The sequence below is a fragment of the Hippocampus zosterae genome, chromosome 7 (assembly GCF_025434085.1).
Source record: "Hippocampus zosterae strain Florida chromosome 7, ASM2543408v3, whole genome shotgun sequence".
Classification (NCBI taxonomy): domain Eukaryota; kingdom Metazoa; phylum Chordata; class Actinopteri; order Syngnathiformes; family Syngnathidae; genus Hippocampus; species Hippocampus zosterae.
In genome coordinates, this window is record NC_067457.1 from 16,969,797 (window position 1) to 16,992,246 (window position 22,450).

General features: G+C 43.5%; 1 protein-coding gene and 1 long non-coding RNA gene across 27 annotated transcripts in view; one reads left to right on the top strand and one right to left on the bottom strand.

Annotated features, from left to right (window-relative positions):
• LOC127604114 (H-2 class I histocompatibility antigen, D-D alpha chain-like) overlaps positions 1-22,450 on the top strand; it is a 190,500-nt gene that overhangs the window by 72,681 nt on the left and 95,369 nt on the right. For 3 of the 26 annotated variants that reach the window (XM_052071007.1, XM_052071004.1, XM_052071005.1), the window contains exons 1-7: positions 2,276-2,453; positions 6,190-6,456; positions 6,558-6,836; positions 7,220-7,528; positions 7,641-7,771; positions 7,848-7,865; positions 8,732-8,795. In XM_052071007.1, the coding sequence (XP_051926967.1) occupies positions 2,291-2,453; positions 6,190-6,456; positions 6,558-6,836; positions 7,220-7,528; positions 7,641-7,771; positions 7,848-7,865; positions 8,732-8,785 (1,221 nt within the window). In that variant the 5' untranslated portion in view covers positions 2,276-2,290 and the 3' untranslated portion in view covers positions 8,786-8,795. Of the gene's footprint in view, positions 1-2,085; positions 2,454-5,943; positions 6,040-6,189; positions 6,457-6,557; positions 6,837-7,219; positions 7,529-7,640; positions 7,776-7,847; positions 7,866-8,577; positions 8,956-9,037; positions 16,457-20,149; positions 20,624-22,450 lie in introns of those variants that run through there. The other 23 variants (XM_052070994.1, XM_052071008.1, XM_052071003.1 and 20 more) reach the window with 18 other exon arrangements.
• Positions 7,061-22,450, bottom strand: part of LOC127604305 (uncharacterized) — a 108,842-nt gene continuing 93,452 nt past the window's right edge. Inside the window, exon 3 of the long non-coding RNA XR_007963230.1 lies at positions 7,061-7,075. This is a non-coding gene — a long non-coding RNA (uncharacterized LOC127604305). The remainder of the gene's footprint in view (positions 7,076-22,450) is intronic.

The window sequence follows — 22,450 nt, forward strand, 5'->3', positions numbered from 1 at the left end:
GGGTACGACGCGATTGACGGGTGAAATCGAGATTAATCGCGATGCATTGGTGGGTATCGGTAAAATCCGATTCAAGCGCCGTTTTATTCATGTTAAACGTCACCTATGTGCCCTTTCCTAGGCGCAATGAATGCACCATCATTGTTTTGCGTTTTGTGTTGAATACGGACGGTAGCCGTGCGTCACATACAGTCCAGAACACATTTAGCGAAACACTATGGAAGTTCGCGCAAGCAGCAGCGAGGAAACTACTGTATTTAATGCTTCCGCAACATTCCGATCTTATGTTTGGAAATACTACGGCTTCGAAAAGAAAGACGGAAATTTTGATAAAAGCTCCGTAATTTGCAAAGAATGTCGCACTACGAAGCCATACAACGCAGCATCACAAATATGCAGACCACTTAAGCCGATGACACCACATCACCGACAAGTTTCCCGCCCCTCCCCCGCCTCCCCGTCCAGTTCCTCGTTGGACAGTGGACACCGGAGAAACTCTTGGCAAACCAGGTCAGGATCAGAAAAAAATTGCCTCTTATTTTGGGGGTCCCCTTGCAGCTCACTGTGACCGCGCAAGGAAAAACTATATATGGATGACTCTTTTGGACATTTCATTTTGACACTCAGTGAGAGTGGTCTGTGTACGCTACAATACACACAACAGCTTTGAGGCTGTGACTGCCACATTGTTTCAGTTTTTTTCTGTCCTATGGAGATGGATATTTCATATAAGACACTCAGTGAGTAGTCTGTTTGTGTTTACACTACAGCAACAGCTGTGAGTCTCAGGTGCCAGGTGCCAAATTGTTTACATTTTCTTTGCACAAAAGCCAATTGTGAAAGGGCTTAAATAAGTTGTTTTACACGTTCTACTGTTTATAAGGAATAAAGTGGTCTACTTTTTGCCATACCATACTGAATTGAAAATTCTGAAGTCAGGTCACCCGTATGAGGTGGTACCTTACTGTGTAATACAGTGACGACCCGAAATTAATTTTAAAGGTCAAAGAGCGTGAGGATTTATTTTACATCTTTGCAAGATCCATTCAGCTGAGAGTACCTTCCTTGAGCAAATGTACTTCCTTCATGTGCGTGACTGCCCCCCCAACAATCTCACATTGTGTTTTGCTCCCTCAGCCATTGCCTGATTCAGATGTTGTTTCCAAGTTTTGACTGAGCCCGTTTCGGAGCGTCACGGGATGAGTTAGCTCACATGGACGCCGCGAGATCTTGGGTTTCTGGAGAGGGTTTCAGTAACATGGTTTTGTGCATTTGCTGTGCTCTGCTTTCTCCAGGTGTCAGAACGTAGGAGAGCTTGGATTTGAAAACAAATGTTCTTTATTCTTCACATAGGTGATTGGTGCAATCATATTTTTTCAACGCTCAAAATTGTTTTCTATTTTTGGTGTACTATACAAGGTTAGATTTGAGGAGTGCCTTGGATTGCTTTCTTCTGTCAGTGTCGGTCTTAGTGTCATGTTGGATTGTATAAAACCCACCAGGGTTGCTGCATGAAAATGTCTTCTTTTTTCTCATCAAGTTGTTGAATTATTGAATGTATTTTAATGAAATGTTAAATGAAAATGTGTTGGACTGTGAAATGCAGTTGAACTGTTCTAAGAAGATGCACTTTGTTTTTGAAAGCAGGCTGGATGCAGAGACAGGTTTCTGTTTGATTTCATACACACACGCACGCACGCCCCCACACACATGCACTCACACACACAAATGTTATATGTATCCCCCAACATTGACTCACTCGTATCTCAAGGCATCACTGCAGCGACTACATAGAAAGGAAGGCATAACTGTGTCACAGTTTTGCTTTCACAGTGTGAGTGTTATATTTTAGGGAAGAAGTGATTTGGAAAGGCACAATTCAGCCTAATTACGTCATAACGCTTCACTCGGTGCTCCACTTTTCCACATTCAATATGTCAGCGACGTTAACATACGTGTAGCAACCTGAATGACGTCATGGAAATCGGATGCCAATGGGACCGCGCAGCAGTGTCACGTGATTTCAGAGAAACGCAAAGGTGCGCTTCCTTGTTGCAATTACCCCTCATTACCAGGAGTTTGTCGCTGTTTCAGCACAAATCCCACAAACACTGTTTTTCATCTCATTTGAAATCCTCTAACCCACACAAACACAGTTGCTGTCGTTTCAGCAACGTACGCAAAACGACGTAAGCAATTTCGTTTAAAATCAGGCAGAAAATGTTTTCTGGCAATGGAAAAAAAAGGGCTGAGTGACGTCACTAGTAGCCCGAATTCTAATTGGTTCAGGATGCGAACTGGTCTAAGCGTCCGTCTATTATTTCGCGTGCGCCCGTGTGACAGACAGCCGCAACTTGTAACTCCTTGTCCTTCTGCGACACAACTTTGGATACCGAGAATGTATCTACTCGTCCTCTTTGTTGCGGCTCTGCAAACACTCAATGTGACGCCTGGTAAGTGCACTTTGTTGGCAATTTATTTATTGCGCGAAAGATTGTGAACCGACAGGTTAACGTTTATTATCTTCGCGTGTCCGCTGCCACAACATTGACCGGCAGAAATATGTTAACGATTAAATATGGAAAGGCGAACCCACGGTCATGAAATGTTATACTGCGTCAGTCGTCGAACAGATAAAGATTAGCTTCAACGTTGCATGTTAATCTACCCGTCGTTTTTTATTTCTTGTTCTGGTCAACAAGGAGGGGCTTGGGTTAAAGTTCATCATTCGGTGACTACATTTCAACAATTTATGTCGTTATGTATTTAGTTTTGATTGTGTTCCGGTTGCAATGGTTTGAAGCAGCAGTTCTCAAACGTTTTGTCAAGTACAAACTTTGGAGAAAAAAAGTCAGAAACTCACGCCGCACCGCCACAATGACTGACATGAAAATGGAGTCATGTGGTCGGCCTAAATGTTCACGAAACCCGGGGCAGCGTTTTTATTTCGAAAAACTACACTCCTATTATTGTCAGCCACTGAAAGGGTATGCGCCGCTTGATTGACAGGGCGCTTAAACGTAAGGACATAAATAAATGGACGTACTCAATGAACGCTTTCATGCAAATGTGTTGGACGTGAAAGTTAAAACAACAAATGTACTTCAATCGTTGAAAACGTACCGTGCATTTGACTCGAAGGGAAGTTTTACATATGTAATTACCAGAGCTGTCAAACGATTAAAATATTTAATCTAATTAAAAATGCAACTGTCATAATTAACTCGAATGACCTAAAAAATTAATCGTGATTACTCACACATTTTTTATCGTTTCTGAATTTCCTTTTACATTTTTTATCCTATTTTCCCCCATTTTAATGCTCTCATCAACTTGGAATCATGAATCAGTTTTCTATGTGCCAAATCCAAATATTTACTGAAATAGCAATTTCAATTTTTAATTTTACATGAACATTTTCCACTTGGAGCAGTTGTTCACACATAATCTCTCACACAATATTACTGTCCATCAACACCAGTGAAAAAAATATTTTGTCACACAACATCTGCTTTAACAGCTTTTTTAATGAAATCAAAACAGAGCAATATAACATTATAAAGTGCACATCTAAGGTAAACCAGTACTCAGCCTCTCGTGGATTTAAACCATGGTTGCATACTTCGTTTTTCTCAAGTTTGGTTTCAACACAGCAGTCTGTTTCTGTATGTTTGTTGGAGAATAACGAGACCCCGGACACCAGTGTTCGTTATGTGCCGCTGTATTCAAAACTGCCGGCCGTACAAACAAGCGCAAGCACTTCCCCCGTGCTGCTGGGGCAAACCATTCTGAAAGAGGAGGGTTTCACTCCCCCTAACACAGTCGGGCTATGTTGATTGTGTTGGTCCTTCTTGCGCGGAAGTCTCTCTACGGTTTTTGTGTAGACCTCATTTCGGATGACTACACTTGGTTCGAAGACAACACTGGGGACGTTTAATTTTCGCTAGGTCGCTACAACAGCAGTGCACTGTCACTGTCAGACGAACACAGAGAAGCTCCACCCGCTCTATTTATATGGACACGGAACGCTGTAACCTTCCACACAAAATAGTTCCAAACAAGTAACAATCGCGTCAGTGGCATACATCGTATACCTGAATGATACACAGAGAGAGAAGAACAGGTAACGGTCTTGTCAGTGGAGCAATCTGGCAACTTTTTAAAAGTAAATTTTCCATTCATAAACTCTTTAAGTATCGTTTTTCGGTGTCTCCCGCTGCCATGGCTGGTAAAACAGATATGGGCGTGGACTTCTGCAGCGCGCTTGTTGTTTTGTTTCTGGTGTATTTATAGAGCAACGTAACGTCCGCTTGTGACGTGTGCCGCGTTAATCTCGCGAGAACATTTTTAATCCCGTTAAAATTCATTTAAATTAATGCCAATAAAAACACGCTAAACTGACAGCTCTAGTAATTACATGTATCTATTAAATAGATACATGACCCTTCGAGTCAAACGCTGCCAGGATATCAGATATGTGGTCATCCAAATCTTTTATCACACTGAGTGAGAATAAATATGAAAGACTATAAAATATTGGATTGATGTAGATTTGATTCCTAATCAAGGTGTTATAACGTTATTCTTCAATGTTAAAAAACGCTTATCATAACAACACAACACTAATTGTTAAAATAAGCGTTTTTTTTCACATTTTAGGCTAGTGGTGTGCCGCGGGATTTTTTTCAGCGAAAGAAATGTGCCTTGGCTGGAAAAAGACACTGCTGTCGATCATGACATGTCAACGAAGAGAAAGTGAAACGCACCCGATCAAGCCAAGCGGGTTACATCATACGAAACATTCAGGAGACGCTTGGAGTCGCAAAGACTCAAATCGACAAGAAATTCTGCCAATTTCCCTGCTCATAAAGTGAATTGCGAGCGGCTCGACGGAGAGTCGAGTCAATGAACGTTTGCTCGAATGCTTTACCTGTTTTGGTGCAAAAACCTTCCGCTAACTGCACCGCTAATTAATAAGAATACGAGCTCCGTGGCGGAATGGGCATGGAGGACTTTGAAGCGTCCCGTGGCTGGCTTTAAAAGTTGGTTGCACGACATCAGCTGATCAAGTTTGAGACAGCGAGTGAGTGGAAAGAAAAGCCACCGGGTCTCTGACTCGTCTCATTTTGCAGCAACTCGTCTGAACTTTGAGATATTTGGTTCACATACCTGTACTGTATGCTGCAGTTTCGTGTTAGAAACACTTTTTGGGCAACATGTGGTTGCAATTTGTTGCGTGTGTTGTCACACGTTTATGTTGGGAACATACTTTCGTGTTCATCAAGGAAATGTGCCATCGTCGTATCCCACATATGGAAATTCAGCTCTCAGGAAAGATTGGACACTGCAAATATAATTCGTTGCTTGAAAATTCGCTCTACTTCTACTGGTCGGACCACAACCCGTCTGCAGCAATGCACTGGCAAAAATAGGTGATCAACAACACTTCTCATGAAAAAAAAGTAGATTCCGACTTGAATGCCTTTGTTCTGTTCATGTTTGATATGGACCGTCAACAAATGCAGGTTGGTTTTTTTGTTGTTGTTGTTTTTTATGTACCGTATCTTGTGCTGACCCGGCCCGCGTGTCAAATTTGAAAAGTCAATGTGGCCCCCGAGCCAAAAAGTTTCCTCACCCCTGATCTATTTCATTTCGAACGTCGTGTTTCTTTTCATCACGTCACACTTTGAGAATCGCCGTTGAAAAGTACGTGAACTCTTTTCATCTCGATCCGATATGATTGCATTGATTAAAAATCATCATCATCGGAAAAACGCACTTTGTAGCCGACATTGAATTTCATGCATGGGTATTTGATAACTTTCTCGTTTTTTTTTTGTTGTCGTTGCGGGTTATCATGCAGGACCTTAGTCCCCTGATTTGAATTCTTTTTCAAATGAATGACAATCGTGCAATGTCAGGTCATTTGATTTCTTTTGTAAGTGTGTTTCAACCAACGGTGAGGAGCATTCAACATCTTTGAAGAAATCAAAAAGGGAAAACGATGAGTGTGGGCTTGTCAAATGACAGAGAAGCTTTGTGAGTCAGAATGCGCTCCGATCAAACGTGGCGTCAAACATGTCCAGAGTGTCGAGGCCCCGAGAGCGGATGGAGTCGTGTCAGCCACGCGTTGCGTGAGGCTGCCGAATGGAAAGCAAAAGAAGAACATTTTCTTGTCCTTTCTTTCAGCGCTACATACGCTGCGTTATTTCGTGACAGCGTCCTCTCAAATCGCAAATCTGCCAGAGTACTGGGAGGTCGCGTATGTGGACGGCGTTCAGATTTTGCAGTTTGACAGCAAGAGCCGGAAAACGAAAGCCAAGCTGGACTGGGTGAACAAAATCGCAGCAGAGGATCCAGACTTGTGGCAGCGAGAGCTGTACGGCAGTATCTACAATGAGCAGTTGTTCAAAGTCAACCTTGAAATCGCTAAAGAGCGCTTCAACCAAACCGGAGGTTCGTTTTCCGCTCGTACAACGTGGCGGATGTGCCCCGACTCATAAACACGCACGTCGCTGCTGGCTTCTCTCTGTTCATCGTGTGCGTGACACTTTCAGGCGTTCACATGATCCAGAAGATGACCGGCTGTGAATGGGATGACGAGACTGGTGAGGTGGCTGGTTGGGATCAGCACAGGTATGACGGAGAAGACTTCATCTCATTGGAGTGGAAAACGATGAGATGGATCGCAGCCAAGCCACAAGCGTTCATCACAAAGAACAAGTGGGAACGATCGGACGGCCAAAAAGAATACATTAGGAGATACGTCACTGAGATTTGTCCTGCTGACTTGAAGACGTACGTGCGCAATGGGCGGGACTTCCTGATGAGAACAGGTGCGGTGGCCGCTCACACTCTCTCGTCCTCTCATCTGTCCATCGTCCTCGCACGCTCTCGCTTTCTTTCACCCTCTGGACATGCTCGCCGCCGGTTGTCTTCTCGCACCTTCTCGGCGCGCTTCCAAGTTGTCCTGGCTTGCCGTTTCCTTCGCCGTCTCACGCGTTCCCTCCGTCTTGATCCTGACGCGTTCCGGCCGTCTTTTGCCCTGAGCGTCATCCTCTTGCGCCTGCTCTCCCTGCTTCCTCCTCTCACCCGATTTCTCCTCCCACATTTCTGCTTGCAAAGTTCTTCTCGCACTTTCCATCTTTGCTCCTCCCACGTGTTCTCTCGTTGTCTTTGCCCCCCCCCCCCTAAGTCGTTCTCTCCCTCCTCGCCGCAGAGCTTCCGACGGTGTTTCTCCTCCAGAAGACGCCTTCCTCTCCGGTCACCTGCTTGGCGACGGGTTTCTACCCCCCCGTATGGGATCTTTTCTGGAGGAAGGACGGCGAGCAGCTGTACGAGGACGTGGAGATGGGCCAGACGCTGCCCAACCACGACGGAACCTTCCAGACCGCGGTCCACCTGAAAGTGGAGCCGGCGCCCGACGCGGAGGCCAAGTACGAATGTGTGTTCCGGCTGGCCGGCGTCGAGGAAGCCATCGTCGTCGAGTTGGACGACAAAAACATCCTGAGCAACGCGCGCGACGCAGGTGAGCCGCTTGAATGGTCGCGTCACCTCGGACTGACTCTCGCCAACGGTGTCGTGACGAGCCCTTCGCGTGCTTCTCTTCGCGGCCCGCATCTTTGTTGCCACGTGAAAAGAAGAAGAGCGAGTCAAGAGGGTGGTGGCCATCGCTGTCACGTCGGGGGTCCTGGCTGTGCTGGCGGCGGGGGTGGCGGCGGTCCTTGCCAGGCGTCGCCGGAACAGACAAGGTGAGGGACGCCAAGATCTGGTCTGTCGGGAAGATCCAAAGAGAACTTGTGGCAAAAAGTCCGTCTTCCTAAAACTTTCTCTCTCTTTCCTTCCAGCCCGTTACTCTGCAGCGCGTAAGTAAAACATTTTCTGTTTCCGTTGAGCCACAATAAACGGGGCAGTTCCACCAAGGTCCGATTTAGGCCTTTGCCGCCAAAGCGTGAATCGGGAAGAGTCGGCTCCGTAACGATGCGCACGTGAATGTTGATGTGGGAAGCGCCGTGAGAAGCTCTCGCTGTGCACCAAAAAAAAAAACATCGGAGCCTTTCATGTGAGTTGAATTTGTTGAGTGGTCGCGCTGGTAACCGAAACCACTCGCGTCACAAATCATTTTGTCCAATGAAATAAACGGAAATGCCTTTCCGGCTAAAAAGGCAACAACAATGGTTGTCAGGTGTCATATTTCAAAAAAATCATACATACATGCACGCAGTCATGAGATCATGAAATCGATTTTTGAAGGGAGAACATGTTGGTTTTTGTTTGGTCTCACCGCTGATTGACGGCCACTGAGCGTCGGCCATCTTGGACGGTTTAAGTCAGACGCAAATCCTTTGCGGTTATCGGTACGTCACTCATATGAGTTGTTTCGACACAGAGGATAAAGAATACGCAAAATGACACCGTGTACTGTCCAGTGCGGACACGGCAACAGTTGTAGAATAAAAAGACGCAAGTAGATGGGACAGCGCCGCAAAAGTCATTCGGCAGTGAACGTCTCAAATCCTTTGGCGCCAGCGTGACTCGTTTCGCTTCACATCTCACTCTGCCGTTGCACTTCCTCAGCCGTTTCCACCGTTTCCGAGCCCCTTGCCGAGTGAGACGCGGCGGCCATCGCACGGTGAGTTCGCTCCCGCGCCGGCTTTGGAATGTGGAAATGCTCTCGGCCATCTTGATGTGGATTCTCGTTCACGCTTTGCTTCGGCTCTTCTCCCTTCAGACGCCAAGAACACAAGTGGGCCCGCTCAGCACGTTCTCACTACACCGCCTTTGAAAACGCAGAAGTTTTTTTTTTTCTTTTTCAAGCGGACCATGAGTGTGATTTTGCTTCTGTTAAGTAGCGCTCAAAGGTTTCTGGTTTTTGTGGGTTTGTGATTTCATGTGGAAATGATTTTTTTTTTTGGAGCAATCAATTGACGAATTCAAGAACTGAATGTCGTCAAGGTCACGATTGAAGGGGATTTTATGGTCCTCCCAAAATGTGCTCGATTTGCGGTTTGAAATGTCAACTTTATCGTCATAAGTTATGAATTAAGTGATTCTTTGGCACACCCCGAGAGGGAGCCCACGGAGCCAAGGTCGAGAGCACGACAACGATTCTTCCATCACCGCTTTCGCTTGAGCAAACAACTCTGCCAAAGCGCGCATTGATCAGAAAGTCACGTGAACAATTGCGCTCCTCGTCCGAACATTTTGGATCGATCATTCGACTCGTGCCACAGATGGAAATGGCCACCGGGGTGCACTACTTGGCCGCGGCCAGCAGGGGCGCTGCAGATTTGCCGTCTCGAGAGGTTGAGCGACAGCCCTGCCGGAAAGTGTCATGCTCTGTCTGGTTTTGATTGTGTTTGAGCGAAGGGCGTCGCCCTCCGACTTTGCTCGCTGTTGTATCCTCGACCTTTCGCTCTCGTTTTGCCGTTGAACTTTGGAAGTATATTCATGATCGCTTTTTTATTGATCCTGATCTTTGGTTTGGCGTAATTGGACTTCTTCTCGCTGTTCCCTTGTACTTTGCTTTTGTTTGATGAAATGTTTGTTTGTTTGCTTTTCCTGGCTCCTTGTGGCCAGCGATTTCAGCCTGTACTTTTCTGCAATAAATATTTTTGTTTTTGCACTTTGTCTGAGCCTGCATTTCTGGAATCCAAAACATGATTCACTTTGGTTCTGAAGAAGCTGACAGAAAGCCTTGGTCAACCTGTTCTTCGTGACACGTTTGTGACTTGCGCAAATAGCAATCAACTTTCTTCTACTCCATCCGTCGAAACGTCGATTTGTCATTTTCTCTCTCTCTCTTTCCACGTGTCTGAAGCGAGGTTTCGCAGTGGCTCAGCTGCCGTGCTCAGAGAGGGAGACGGGAAGGCAAAGGGGAGGCGACCAGAACTGAATTTTAAAAGAGGTCGAAAAGGGATCCAAGAGATCAAAGAAAATCATTTCACAGATTACAGACAATTACGCCACAATAGACAACAGCAGTGTCTTGTCGTTATGTTCCGGTGCGTTGGGTGTGTCCAAAGCACGTGGACAAACACAAATGATCTCCTCTGCTGTACAGCTGTTCACACGACTCACTAGTGGTAGATTTCAAACTCCAAACCAAACCACTCCAGATATTGTGCTCTGAAGATCGCCAGGGTTACGATGACGATCATGCGCGTATCAAGTTGGGACAAGCAGTGGGCACAGTTCAGCGACTACCCTCCTTTACGTGCATGTCACCCTTACTGGTCTGATTCTCACACGCCGCATATGTTCCCGCGTGTTTTGATCTAGTGTGGCTCTTAAAGTGACAGTGCTACATTTGTTAAACAAGGGAGCCTTCACTACAAGCATCTAAGTAAGGTTCATGTAACTGGCGCCAAGACCGAGTTGTTGGTTGCCATGACAACAACAAAAAATAATTTATTTTAGGCTTGTTGTTTAGCTAAAGTATCTCATATTTCTATGTGAACTTTCATATTTGTTTTTCCTTAAATCCTCTGAATATGTTATTCGGAATGTTTGTTAATAATCACTTCCGGGTCAAGTGCCGTGTATAGCGAGGAATGAGCGAAAGATCGAGAAGACAACGGGAGACAGAGAGAGAGAGAGTCAGAGAACTACGGTACCGTGTGATCTACGTGATTTATCGTTATTTGATCTACTTTCGGTTTACCAAGGTGCACACGGTATGTCATTTGTGTTATTTATTTAATGTCCTGTTCAAGATATTATAATTTTGATTGTTGTTCGAAATGTGTTTTAGTTTTCACGGTGTTCCATGAATAAACGTTTTGGACATCAGTACGAGGCGTCATCCTTGACCGGGGTAGATACAGTGAAAACGTGTCCTCATCCATCCTTCTGGAGGCTTCGGCGCGCAGGTGCTTCCCCCACGGCAAGCTAAGCTATCGGCTTCGGCGCACATCACGTAGCAAGCTACGAGCTACATCGAGCGTCGTCGCACTCGACCCGCGTGCCACGCAGCTATCCACGAGCTACTTCGAACGTCGTCGCACTCAACCCGCAGCAAGCTACAGGCCTCAGCATGCATCGTCGCTCCTCAACCGGCAGTAAGGCAAGATTTCAACGCGCGACGGTGCTTCTCATCCTGTAGCAGCTAAAGGTTTCGGTGGACATTAACCAGAGTTGGCAAAGGCCTATACAGCTTCCAGTAGCTCACAAAGTAGATGGATAGAACATAGGCGAAGATTATCATAAATGAGAACTAATGAATGTGAGTTCTTGAATGTGTGAAAATATCTGTTGAATGTTTGACAAGCGCATCATTGTTATTATTGCTCTGTAAAACTCAGGTTCTGAAGTTTGAAAGCTCCAAAAATGTCTCAATATAGTGACAGTCGGTGTGATGAGATGCAAGAGCATGAAAATGTGGAAAGGGAGGCTGAGGCAAAAATAAGAAAATCCTCTCGTTTAAGACATTTGACACCTAAAATGCAGGAACTAAAGGAGAAAGAGTTCATTCAAAAGGAAGGCAAGTTGAATGTAACTTATGAGAAATGGAAAAGTCATGTTAGAGAAACCCGAAGAAAGTTAAAACAATGGTGCCCTGAGCAAGACATGTACGACATGATGGATGAAGTTGAGAAGCTAGAGGGTGAGATGAAAGAAATATACGACAGTGTCCGAAGCCGGACAACACCAAGTCAAGAATTACGGCGAAAAGTTGATTCATGTGCAGCGGCAACAGCAGACTTACTGCAAGTAATGAGAATCCGTCTAACAGAATATGAAGAAGATTTTGATGCTGTGGCAGAAAACGCAAAATTACACATGCTGCTAGATAACGAATATGCCAGGTCCATATATGGTTCCACCGCCTCCATAGTTACAGCACCCAGTGCCAAGCCTTCCGGGCACCCGTCCGAATCACCAAGCATTTCAGTTAAGCGGGCCGAAATGGCTGCTCTTCTGGCTGCGAAAGAAGCTGAGATTAACATGGAAGAGGCTATTGAAGCTCAACGTCAGCAGTTGAAAAAACTTGAAAATCAGAGAGACATGGAAGTAATTAAGGCACAGTTAAGTGTATATGAAGAAGAGGAAATTAAGGAAAGGAATGGTACGAGCAGCCCCGTACACACCAAAGAGAATGTTGCATTTCCTTCTTCTCACCATGCCCCACGTCACGAACAGCAAACTGTACAAAATGAGACAACCTTGGTTCAGATATTACAGGAATCATTAGCACTCAGTCGCCTTCCAAACCCAGAGCCTACAGTATTCTCAGGTGATCCTCTGAACTTTATAGAGTGGAGTACAAGCTTCAAAGCGCTGATAGAGAGGCGATGCTCAAACCCTGCAGATAGGTTGTTTTATTTACAAAAGTACATAGCAGGGGAGGCAAAATCTTCTCTTGAAGGCAGTTTTTATAGAAGAGATGAAGAAGCCTATCAGCAAGCATGGGATCGACTCAACACCAGATATGGTAATTCCTTCATTGTGCAGAGGGCTTTCAGAGAAAAACTCAACGGATGGCCAAAGATTGGTGGGAGGGAATATTTCAAATTGAGAGAATTCAGCGATTTCCTACAAACTTGTAGCAACGCTATGCCTTACATAAAGGGTCTGCAAGTTTTGAACGACTGTGAGGAGAACCAGAAAATGCTGGTGGAACTACCAGATTGGGTGACATCCAGGTGGAACCGTCATGTCACAGAGCAGCTAGATGAAGGTAAAGACTATCCAAGTTTCCATAACTTTGCAACATTTATATCTAAAGAGGCACGCATCGCTTGTAATCCGGTGTCGTCTCTATACGCATTAAGACAATCTACTGAGATGACAGTAAAGGGAGGTAGGCAATCAAAAGCAAACACATTTGCTACAAAGGTGAGGATCCAAGATCCGCAAACCTCTACAGCCGATCAAGACCCCAATGAAAACGATTTACGAGATGCCGAAAATCCAGGCATATGTTTATGCTGTGGAGAAGAACACTATATACATAAATGTAAGAAGCTTATGAAAATGTCTTCAGAGGAAAAGAGAAAATACATCTATGAAAATAAGCTATGTTTTGCATGCCTGAGAAAGGGTCACAATTCTAAGGCATGTAGAAATAGAGCCATGTGTGGAGTATGCCTAAAGAGTCATCCAACCGCATTACATGAAGATCGTTCTCCAACGGAGACACCCTCAGCACAGAACACCACTGAAGAAATCACATCCTCACTATCTTGTTGTGTCAAGGGAAGTGATGTTGTGAGTACATCAATGATTGTGCCCGTCTGGATCTCAGCACCTAACGCACCTGAGACAGAGACCCTAGCTTATGCGCTGTTGGACACACAAAGTAGCCACACGTTTGTTGATCAAGAGTTGTGCGCAAAGCTTAAGGTAGACATGGACCCAGTTAAACTGAAACTCTCCACGATGATGGGAAAGGACTCAGTGATAAAAAGCGAAAGAGTTTGTGGACTTAAAGTAAGAGGATTTTCCTCAAATATTTCAATTGACCAACCTCCGGCCTACACAAGAGACTTTATTCCTCTTGACCGGACACATATTCCTACCCGCAAAACAGCCACTTCATGGAAACATCTTGTTAACATAACTCAAGAGATACCCCCACCAATGGATTGTGGCGTTGGATTATTGATTGGCTATGACTGCTCCCGAGCCTTGATTCCAAGAGAGGTCATTACTGGAGGTGACTACGAGCCTTACGCTGTCAAAACCGATCTTGGCTGGAGTATTGTGGGAGGAGTAGCACAATGCGTAAATGCAGGCGATGTGACTGGACTTTGTCTTCGAGTATCTGTCAAAGAGTTACCACCTGTAACACCATCAGCCATCATTAAAGCCCTTGAGTCTGATTTTGCAGACACAAAAGCAGGTGAAAAAAGCATATCTCAAGATGACATTCTCTTTCTGCAAATATTAAAAGGAGGCTTCCAACTAAATGAACACGGTCACCTCGAAATGCCACTTCCTTTCAAAGCACGACCTCACCTCCCAAACAATAAGGTCCTGGCTTTGGCACGACTGAAACAACTGAAAAGGAAGTTGGACAGAGATCACAAGTTCAAAGGTGACTATCTGAAGTTTATGGAGGGCATCATTAAAGATGGTGATGCAGAGAAAGTAGACAACCCTGCAGACCATGCCTCCAGAGGCCTGAACGTGACAGGTCTCATCAACTCAAATTGGCTCACCGGTCCAAGGTTTTTATGGGAGAGAGATATAGCCATAAACGAGGTGACACCTGAGCTACTGGTGGGAGATCCGGAGGTGAGGATTGTACAAGTGTTAAAGACAGAAGCTGTAAGGCAATTTGACATTCAAGAGCTTCTGTCACGGATTTCAAAATGGGCAACAGCATTTAACGTCATTGCTCGCATCCAACGGCTAGCCAAGAGAATCAAAACCACAAAACCTGTAAACGTAGAAGAAAAAAGGCAAGCTACACTGACCCTTGTTAAACTGACACAAAAGGATGTCTTCCAAAAGGAGATGAGCATGCTTAGCGAGAAATCAGGAAAACTGCCTTGTAACCATCAACTTTATCAGCTTGACCCGTGCCTTCAAGACGGCATATTGAGAGTAGGAGGAAGACTAAGAAAAGCAGCTGTGTCGCTTGAATTAAAACAACCAGTAATACTCCCTAAAGACGGTGCTCTCAGAAACCTCATTATTAGTCATCATCACAACAAAATACAACATCAAGGCAGAGGACAAACTCTCAATGAGTTACGGAGTAATGGATTTTGGATTGTTGGTGGAAGTAAAGCTGTAGCTCAACGCATCAGACGGTGTGTACAACGTAGAAGAATTCGCGCACCACCAGAGGAACAGCGGATGGCAGACTTACCCAGTGACCGTGTTGATGCAACACCACCATTCGCTTACTGTGGTATGGACTGCTTCGGCCCCTTCCACACCAAACAGGGAAGGAAGGAGCAAAAACGGTATGGCCTGCTCTTCACGTGTCTGTGCTCCAGGGCAGTGCATATTGAAATGCTTGAAGATATGACAACCGATGCCTTCATCAATGCCTTGAGATGCTTTGTAGCTATCCGTGGAGCCGTTAGACATATAAGATCTGATCAAGGCACTAATTTTGTGGGAGCAAGAAATGAGATGGCAAAGGCGCTAAAAGAATTAAATCAAGAAAGATTGGCCTCCTACCTTGCAGACAAACAATGTGATTTTCAGATGAACACGCCACACTCTAGTCACACTGGCGGGGTATGGGAATGTCAAATCAGGACGGTGAGAAGTGTACTGAGCACGGTCTTGGCCCAAAGCGCTGGAAGGTTAAATGACTCTTCCCTAAGGACTTTCTTTTATGAAGCTATGTCCATTGTAAACAACCGGCCCTTAACTGTTGACAACATCAGTGATCCCACAAGTTTGGAACCTCTCACGCCAAATCATTTGATTACAATGAAGTCTTCTTTACCACTACCCCCACCTGGCAAGTTTATCCAGGAAGATCTCTACGCCAAAAAACGGTGGAGAACGATTCAATATCTTTCCGAACAATTCTGGCACAGGTGGAGGAAGGAATACCTTGCAAACCTTACCCTGAGGCAACGATGGCTTACACCAAGGCGCAACCTGGTAGTTGGTGATGTTGTGATCATCAAAGAGGATGATGTCCCTCGCAACGAATGGAAACTTGCTAAGGTTATTGAAGCAAATCAAGATGATGACGGACTGGTGCGAAAAGTAACCGTACAGATAGGAGAACGAAAGTTAGGGAGAAAGGGAGAGCGCCTCAATAAGCCTTCCGTCGTTCAAAGAGCCGTACAGAAGTTAGTGGTTCTAGTTGAAGGCAACTAGGGAGAAAGCATCAGATGCTGTAAGTTAAGGTGTCAAATATTCAATCTAGAATAGGTCAATTTTTGGAATATGTAAATTCCATTGTTTGTTTGAATGACATTAAATTTGTCTCGTTTAAGGACACATCAGAACAAGGGTGAAATTACTGTTGATTATTTTCAAGGGTGTAAAGTATTTTTCATTTACAAATGTTACTCCAACAGTAATTTGGTGGGAGTGTAACTGGCGCCAAGACTGAGTTGTTGGTTGCCATGACAACAAAAAAATAATTTATTTTAGGCTTGTTGTTTAGCTAAAGTATTTCATATTTCTATGTGAACTTTCATATTTGTTTTTTCCTTAAATCCTCTGAATATGTTATCCGGAATGTTTGTTAAAAATCACTTCCGGGTCAAGTGCCGTGTATAGCGAGGAATGAGAGAAAGATCGAGAAGACAACGGGAGACGGAGAGAGAGAGAGTCAGAGAACTACGATACCGTGTGATCTACGTGATTTATTATTTGATCTACTTTCGGTTTACCAAGGTGCACACGGTATGTCATTTGTGTTATTTATTTAATGTCCTGTTCAAGATATTATAATTTGATTGTTGTTCGAAATGTGTTTTAGTTTTCACGGTGTTCCATGAATAAACGTTTTGGACATCAGTACGAGGCGTCAACCTTGACCGGGGTAGATACAGCCTTACTATACATGGTCGGGTTTTTTTTCATCTAAAAACGCCTTACAATACATGGTCGTTTTTTTCGTCTAAAAACACCTTACAATACATGGTCGTTTTTTTTTCATCTAAAAACGCCTTAATACATGGTCGTTTTTTTTCGTCTAAAAACGCCTTACTATACATGGTCGTTTTTTTCGACTAAAAACGCCTTACTATACATGGTCGTTTGTCTCGTCTAAAAACGCCTTACTATACATGGTCGGTTTTTTTCATCTAAAAACGCCTTACAATACATGTTCGTTTTTTTTTCGTCTAAAAACGCCTTACTATACATGGTCGTTTTTTTCATCTAAAAACGCCTTACAATACATGGTCGTTTTTTTCATCTAAAAACGCCTTACTATACATGGTCGTTTTTTCTCATCTAAAAACACCTCACAGTACGTGGTTATTTTTTTGGTCTAAAAACGCCTTACTATACTTCATTTTTTTAATGTAAAAACGCCTTACAATACATGGTCGTTTTTTTCATCTAAAAACGACTTACTATACATGGTCGTTTTTTTTTCATCTAAAAACGCCTTACTATACATGGTCGGTTTTTTTTGTCTAAAAATGCCTTACTATACATGGTCGTTTTTTTTTTCATCTAAAAACGCCTTACAATACATGGTCGTTTGTTTCGGCTAAAAACGCCTTACTATACATGGTCGTTTTTTTTCAGCTAAAAACGCCTTACAATACATGGTCGGTTTTTTTTCATTTAAAAACGCCTTACTATACATGGTCAGGTTTTTTTTTCATCTAAAAACGCCTTACAATACATGGTCGTTTTTTTTCGTCTAAAAACGCCTTACTATACATGGTCGGGTTTTTTCATCTAAAAACGCCTTAATACATGGTCGTTTTTTTCGTCTAAAATCGCCTTACTATACATGGTCGTTTTTTTTTTCATCTAAAAACGCCTTACAATACATGGTCGGTTTTTTTCGTCTAAAAACGCCTTACTATACATGGTCGTTTTTTTTCGTCTATAAACGCCTTACTATACATGGTCGTTTTTTTTTTCATCTAAAAACGCCTTACAATACATGGTCGGTTTTTTTCGTCTAAAAACGCCTTACTATACATGGTCGGTTTTTTTCGTCTAAAAACGCCTTACTATACATGGTCGGTTTTTTTTTCATCTAAAAACGCCTTACAATACATGGTCGTTTTTTTTTCATCTAAAAACAAAATACTATACATGGTCGTTTTTTTCGTCTAAAAACGCCTTACTATACATGGTCGTTTTTTTCGTCTAAAAACGCCTTACAATACATGGTCGTTTTTTTTTCATCTAAAAACGCCTTACAATACATGTTCGTTTTTTTTCGTCTAAAAACGCCTTACTATACATGGTCGTTTTTTTCGTCTAAAAACGCCTTACTATACATGGTCGTTTTTTTCGTCTAAAAACGCCCACAATACATGGTCGTTTTTTTCCTCTAAAAACGCCTTACTATTCATGGTCGTTTTTTTCATCTAAAAACGCCTTACAATACATGGTCTTTTTTTTTCGTCTAAAAACACCTTACTATACATGGTCGCTTTTTTCGTCTAAAAACACCTTCCTATTAAGGGTGTGGATAATAATCGGTATTAATCGATACATCGATGCGCACGTGCGCGATGCGAGTGCATCGGCTCATTCACTGGGTACGACGCGATTGACGGGTGAAATCGAGATTAATCGCGATGCATTGGTGGGTATCGGTAAAATCCGATTCAAGCGCCGTTTTATTCATGTTAAACGTCACTTATCTCCCCTTTCCTAGGCGCAATGAATGCACCATCATTGTTTTGCGTTTTGTGTTGAATACGGACGGTGGCCGTGTGTCACATACAGTCGAGAACACAACTAGCGAAACACTATGGAAGTTCGCGCAAGCAGCAGCGAGGAAACTACTGTATTTAATGCTTCCGCAACATTCAGATCTTATGTTTGGAAATACTACGGCTTCGAAAAGAAAGACGGAAAGCTCGATAAAAGCTCCGTAATTTGCAAAGAATGTCGCACTACGAAGCCATACAACGCAGCACCACAAATATGCAGACCACTTAAAACGATGGCACCACATCACCGACAAGTTTCCCGCACCCTCCCCGCACCTCCCCGTCCAGTTCCTCATTGGACACCGGAGAAACTCTTGGCAAACCAGGTCAGGATCAGAAAAAAATTGCCTCTTATTTTGGGGGTCCCCTTGCAGCTCACTGTGACCGCGCAAGGAAATACTATATATGGATGACTCTTTTGGACATTTCATTTTGACACTCAGTGAGAGTGGTTTGTGTACGCTACAATACACACAACAGCTTTGAGGCTGTGACTGCCACATTGTTTCAGTTTTTTTTTCTGTCCTATGGAGATGGATATTTCATATAAGACACTCAGTGAGTAGTCTGTTTGTGTTTACACTACATACAGCAACAGCTGTGAGTCTCAGGTGCCAAATTGTTTACATATTCTTTGCACAAAATCCAATTGTGAAAGGGCTTAAATAAGTTGTTTTACACGTTCTACTGTTTATAAGGAATAAAGTGGTCTACTTTTTGCAATACCATACTGAATTGAAAATTCTGAAGTCAGGTCACCCGTATGAGGTGGTACCTTACTGTGTAATACAGTGACAACCCGAAATTAATTTTAAAGGCCAAAGAGCGTGAGGATTTATTTTACATCTTTGCAAGATCCATTCAGCTGAGAGTACCTTCTTTGAGCAAATGTACTTCCTTCATGCGCGTGACTGCCCCTCCAACAATCTCACATTGTGTTTTGCTCCCTCAGCCATCGCCTGATTCAGATGTTGTTTCCAAGTTTTGACTGAGCCCGTTTCGGAGCGTCACAGGATGAGTTAGCTCACATGGACGCCGCGAGATCTTGGGTTTCTGGAGAGGGTTTCAGTAACATGGTTTTGTGCATTTGCTGTGCTCTGCTTTCTCCAGGTGTCAGAACGTAGGAGAGCTTGGATTTGAAAACAAATGTTCTTTATTCTTCACATAGGTGATTGGTGCAATCATATTTTTTCAACGCTCAAAATTGGTTTCTATTTTTGGTGTACTATACAAGGTTAGATTTGAGGAGTGCCTTGGATTGCTTTCTTCTGTCAGTGTCGGTCTTAGTGTCATGTTGGATTGTAAAAAACCCACGAGGGTTGCTGCATGAAAATGTCTTCTTTTTTCTCATCAAGTTGTTGAATTATTGAATGTATTTTAATGAAATGTTAAATGAAAATGTGTTGGACTGTGAAATGCAGTTGAACTGTTCTAAGAAGATGCACTTTGTTTTTGAAAGCAGGCTGGATGCAAAGAGACAGGTTTCTGTTTGATTTCATACACACACGCACGCACGCACACACACACGCACGCACACACACACACACACACACGCACACACACAAATGTTATATGTATCCCCCAACATTGACTCACTCGTATCTCAAGGCATCACTGCAGCGACTACATAGAAAGGAAGGCATAACTGTGTCACAGTTTTGCTTTCACAGTGTGAGTGTTATATTTTAGGGAAGAAGTTATTTGGAAAGGCACAATTCAGCCTAATTACGTCATAACGCTTCACTCGGTGCTTCACTTTTCCACATTCAATATGTCAGCGACGTTAACATACGTGTAGCAACCGGAATGACGTCATAGAAATCGGATGCCAATGGGACCGCGCAGCAGTGTCACGTGATTTCAGAGAAACGCAAAGGAGCGCTTCCTTGTTGCAATTACCCCTCATTACCAGGAGTTTGTCGCTGTTTCAGCACAAATCCCACAAACACTGTTTTTCATCTCATTTGAAATCCTCTAACACACACAAACACAGTTGCTGTCGTTTCAGCAACGTACGCAAAACGACGTAAGCAATTTCGTTTAAAATCAGGCAGAAAATGTTTTCTGGCAATGGGAAAAAAAAGGGCTGAGTGACGTCACTAGTAGCCCGAATTCTAATTGGTTCAGGATGCGAACTGGTCCAAGCGTCCGTCTATTATTTCGCGTGCGCCCGTGTGACAGACAGCCGCAACTTGTAACTCCTTGTCCTTCTGCGACACAACTTTGGATACCGAGAATGTATCTACTCGTCCTCTTTGTTGCGGCTCTGCAAACACTCAACGTGACGCCTGGTAAGTGCACTTTGTTGGCAATTTATTTATTGCGCGAAAGATTGTGAACCGACAGGTTAACGTTTATTCTCTTCGCGTGTGCGCTGCCTCAACATTGACCAGCAGAAATATGTTAACGATTAAATATGGAAAGGCGAACCCACGGTCATGAAATGTTATACTGCGTCAGTCGTCGAACAGATAAAGATTAGCTTCAACGTTGCATGTTAATCTACCCGTCGTTTTTTATTTCTTGTTCTGGTCAACAAGGAGGGGCTTGGGTTAAAGTTCATCATTCGGTGACTACATTTCAACAATTTATGTCGTTATGTATTTAGTTTTGATTGTGTTCCGGTTGCAATGGTTTGAAGCAGCAGTTCTCAAACGTTTTGTCAATTACAAACTTTGGAGAAAAAAAGTCAGAAGCTCACGCCGCACCGCCACAATGCCTGACATGAAAATGGAGTCATGTGGTCGGCCTAAATGTTCACGAAACCCGGGGCAGCGTTTTTATTTCGAAAAACTACACTCCTATTATTGTCAGCCACTGAAAGGGTATGCGCCGCTTGATTGACAGGGCGCTTAAACGTAAGGACATAAATAAATGGACGTACTCAATGAACGCTTTCATGCAAATGTGTTGGACGTGAAAGTTAAAACAAAAAATGTACTTCAACAGTTGAAAACGTACCGTGCATTTGACTCGAAGGGAAGTTTTACATATGTAATTACCAGAGCTGTCAAACGATTAATCTAATTAAAAATGCAACTGTCATAATTAACTCGAATGACCTAAAAAATTAATCGTGATTACTCACACATTTTTCATCGTTTCTGAATTTCCTTTTACATTTTTGTCCCAATTTTTCCCTATTTTAATGCTCTCATCAACTTGGAATCATGAATCAGTTTTCTATGTGCCAAATCCAAATATTTACTGAAATAGCAATTTCAATTTTTAATTTTACATGAACATTTTCCACTTGGAGCAGTTGTTCACACATAATCTCTCACACAATATTACTGTCCATCAACAACAGTGAAAAAAATATTTTGTCACACAACAGCTGCTTTAACAGCTTTTTTAATGAAATCAAAACAGAGCAATATAACATTATAAAGTGCACATCTAAGGTAAACTAGTACTCAGCCTATAGTGGATTTAAACCATGGTTGCATACTTCGTTTTTCTCAAATTTGCTTTGAACACAGCAGTCTGTTTCTGTATGTTTGTTGGAGAATAACGAGACCCCGGACACCAGTGTTCGTTATGTGCCGCTGTATTCAAAACTGCCGGCCGTACAAACAAGCGCAAGCACTTCCCCCGTGCTGCTGGGGCAAACCATTCTGAAAGAGGGGGGTTTCACTCCCCCTAACACAGTCGGGCTATGTTGATTATGTTGGTCCTTCTTGCGCGGAAGTCTCTCTACGGTTTTTGTGTAGACCTCATTTCGGATGACTACACTTGGTTCGAAGACAACACTGGGGACGTTTAATTTTCGCTAGGTCGCTACAACAGCAGTGCACTGTCACTGTCAGACGAACACAGAGAAGCTCCACCCGCTCTATTTATATGGACACGGAACACTGTAACCTTCCACGCAAAATAGTTCCAAACAAGTAACAATCGCGTCAGTGGCATACATCGTATACCTGTACAACTTTGATCTTGTCAGTGGAGCAATCTGGCAACTTTTTAAAAGTAAACTTTCCATTCATAAACTCTTTAAGTATCCGTTTTCGGTGTCTCGCGCTGCCATGGCTGGCAAAACAGACACGGGCGTGGACTTCTGCAGCGCGCTTGTTGTTTTGTTTCTGGTGTATTTATCGAGCAACGTAACATCCGCT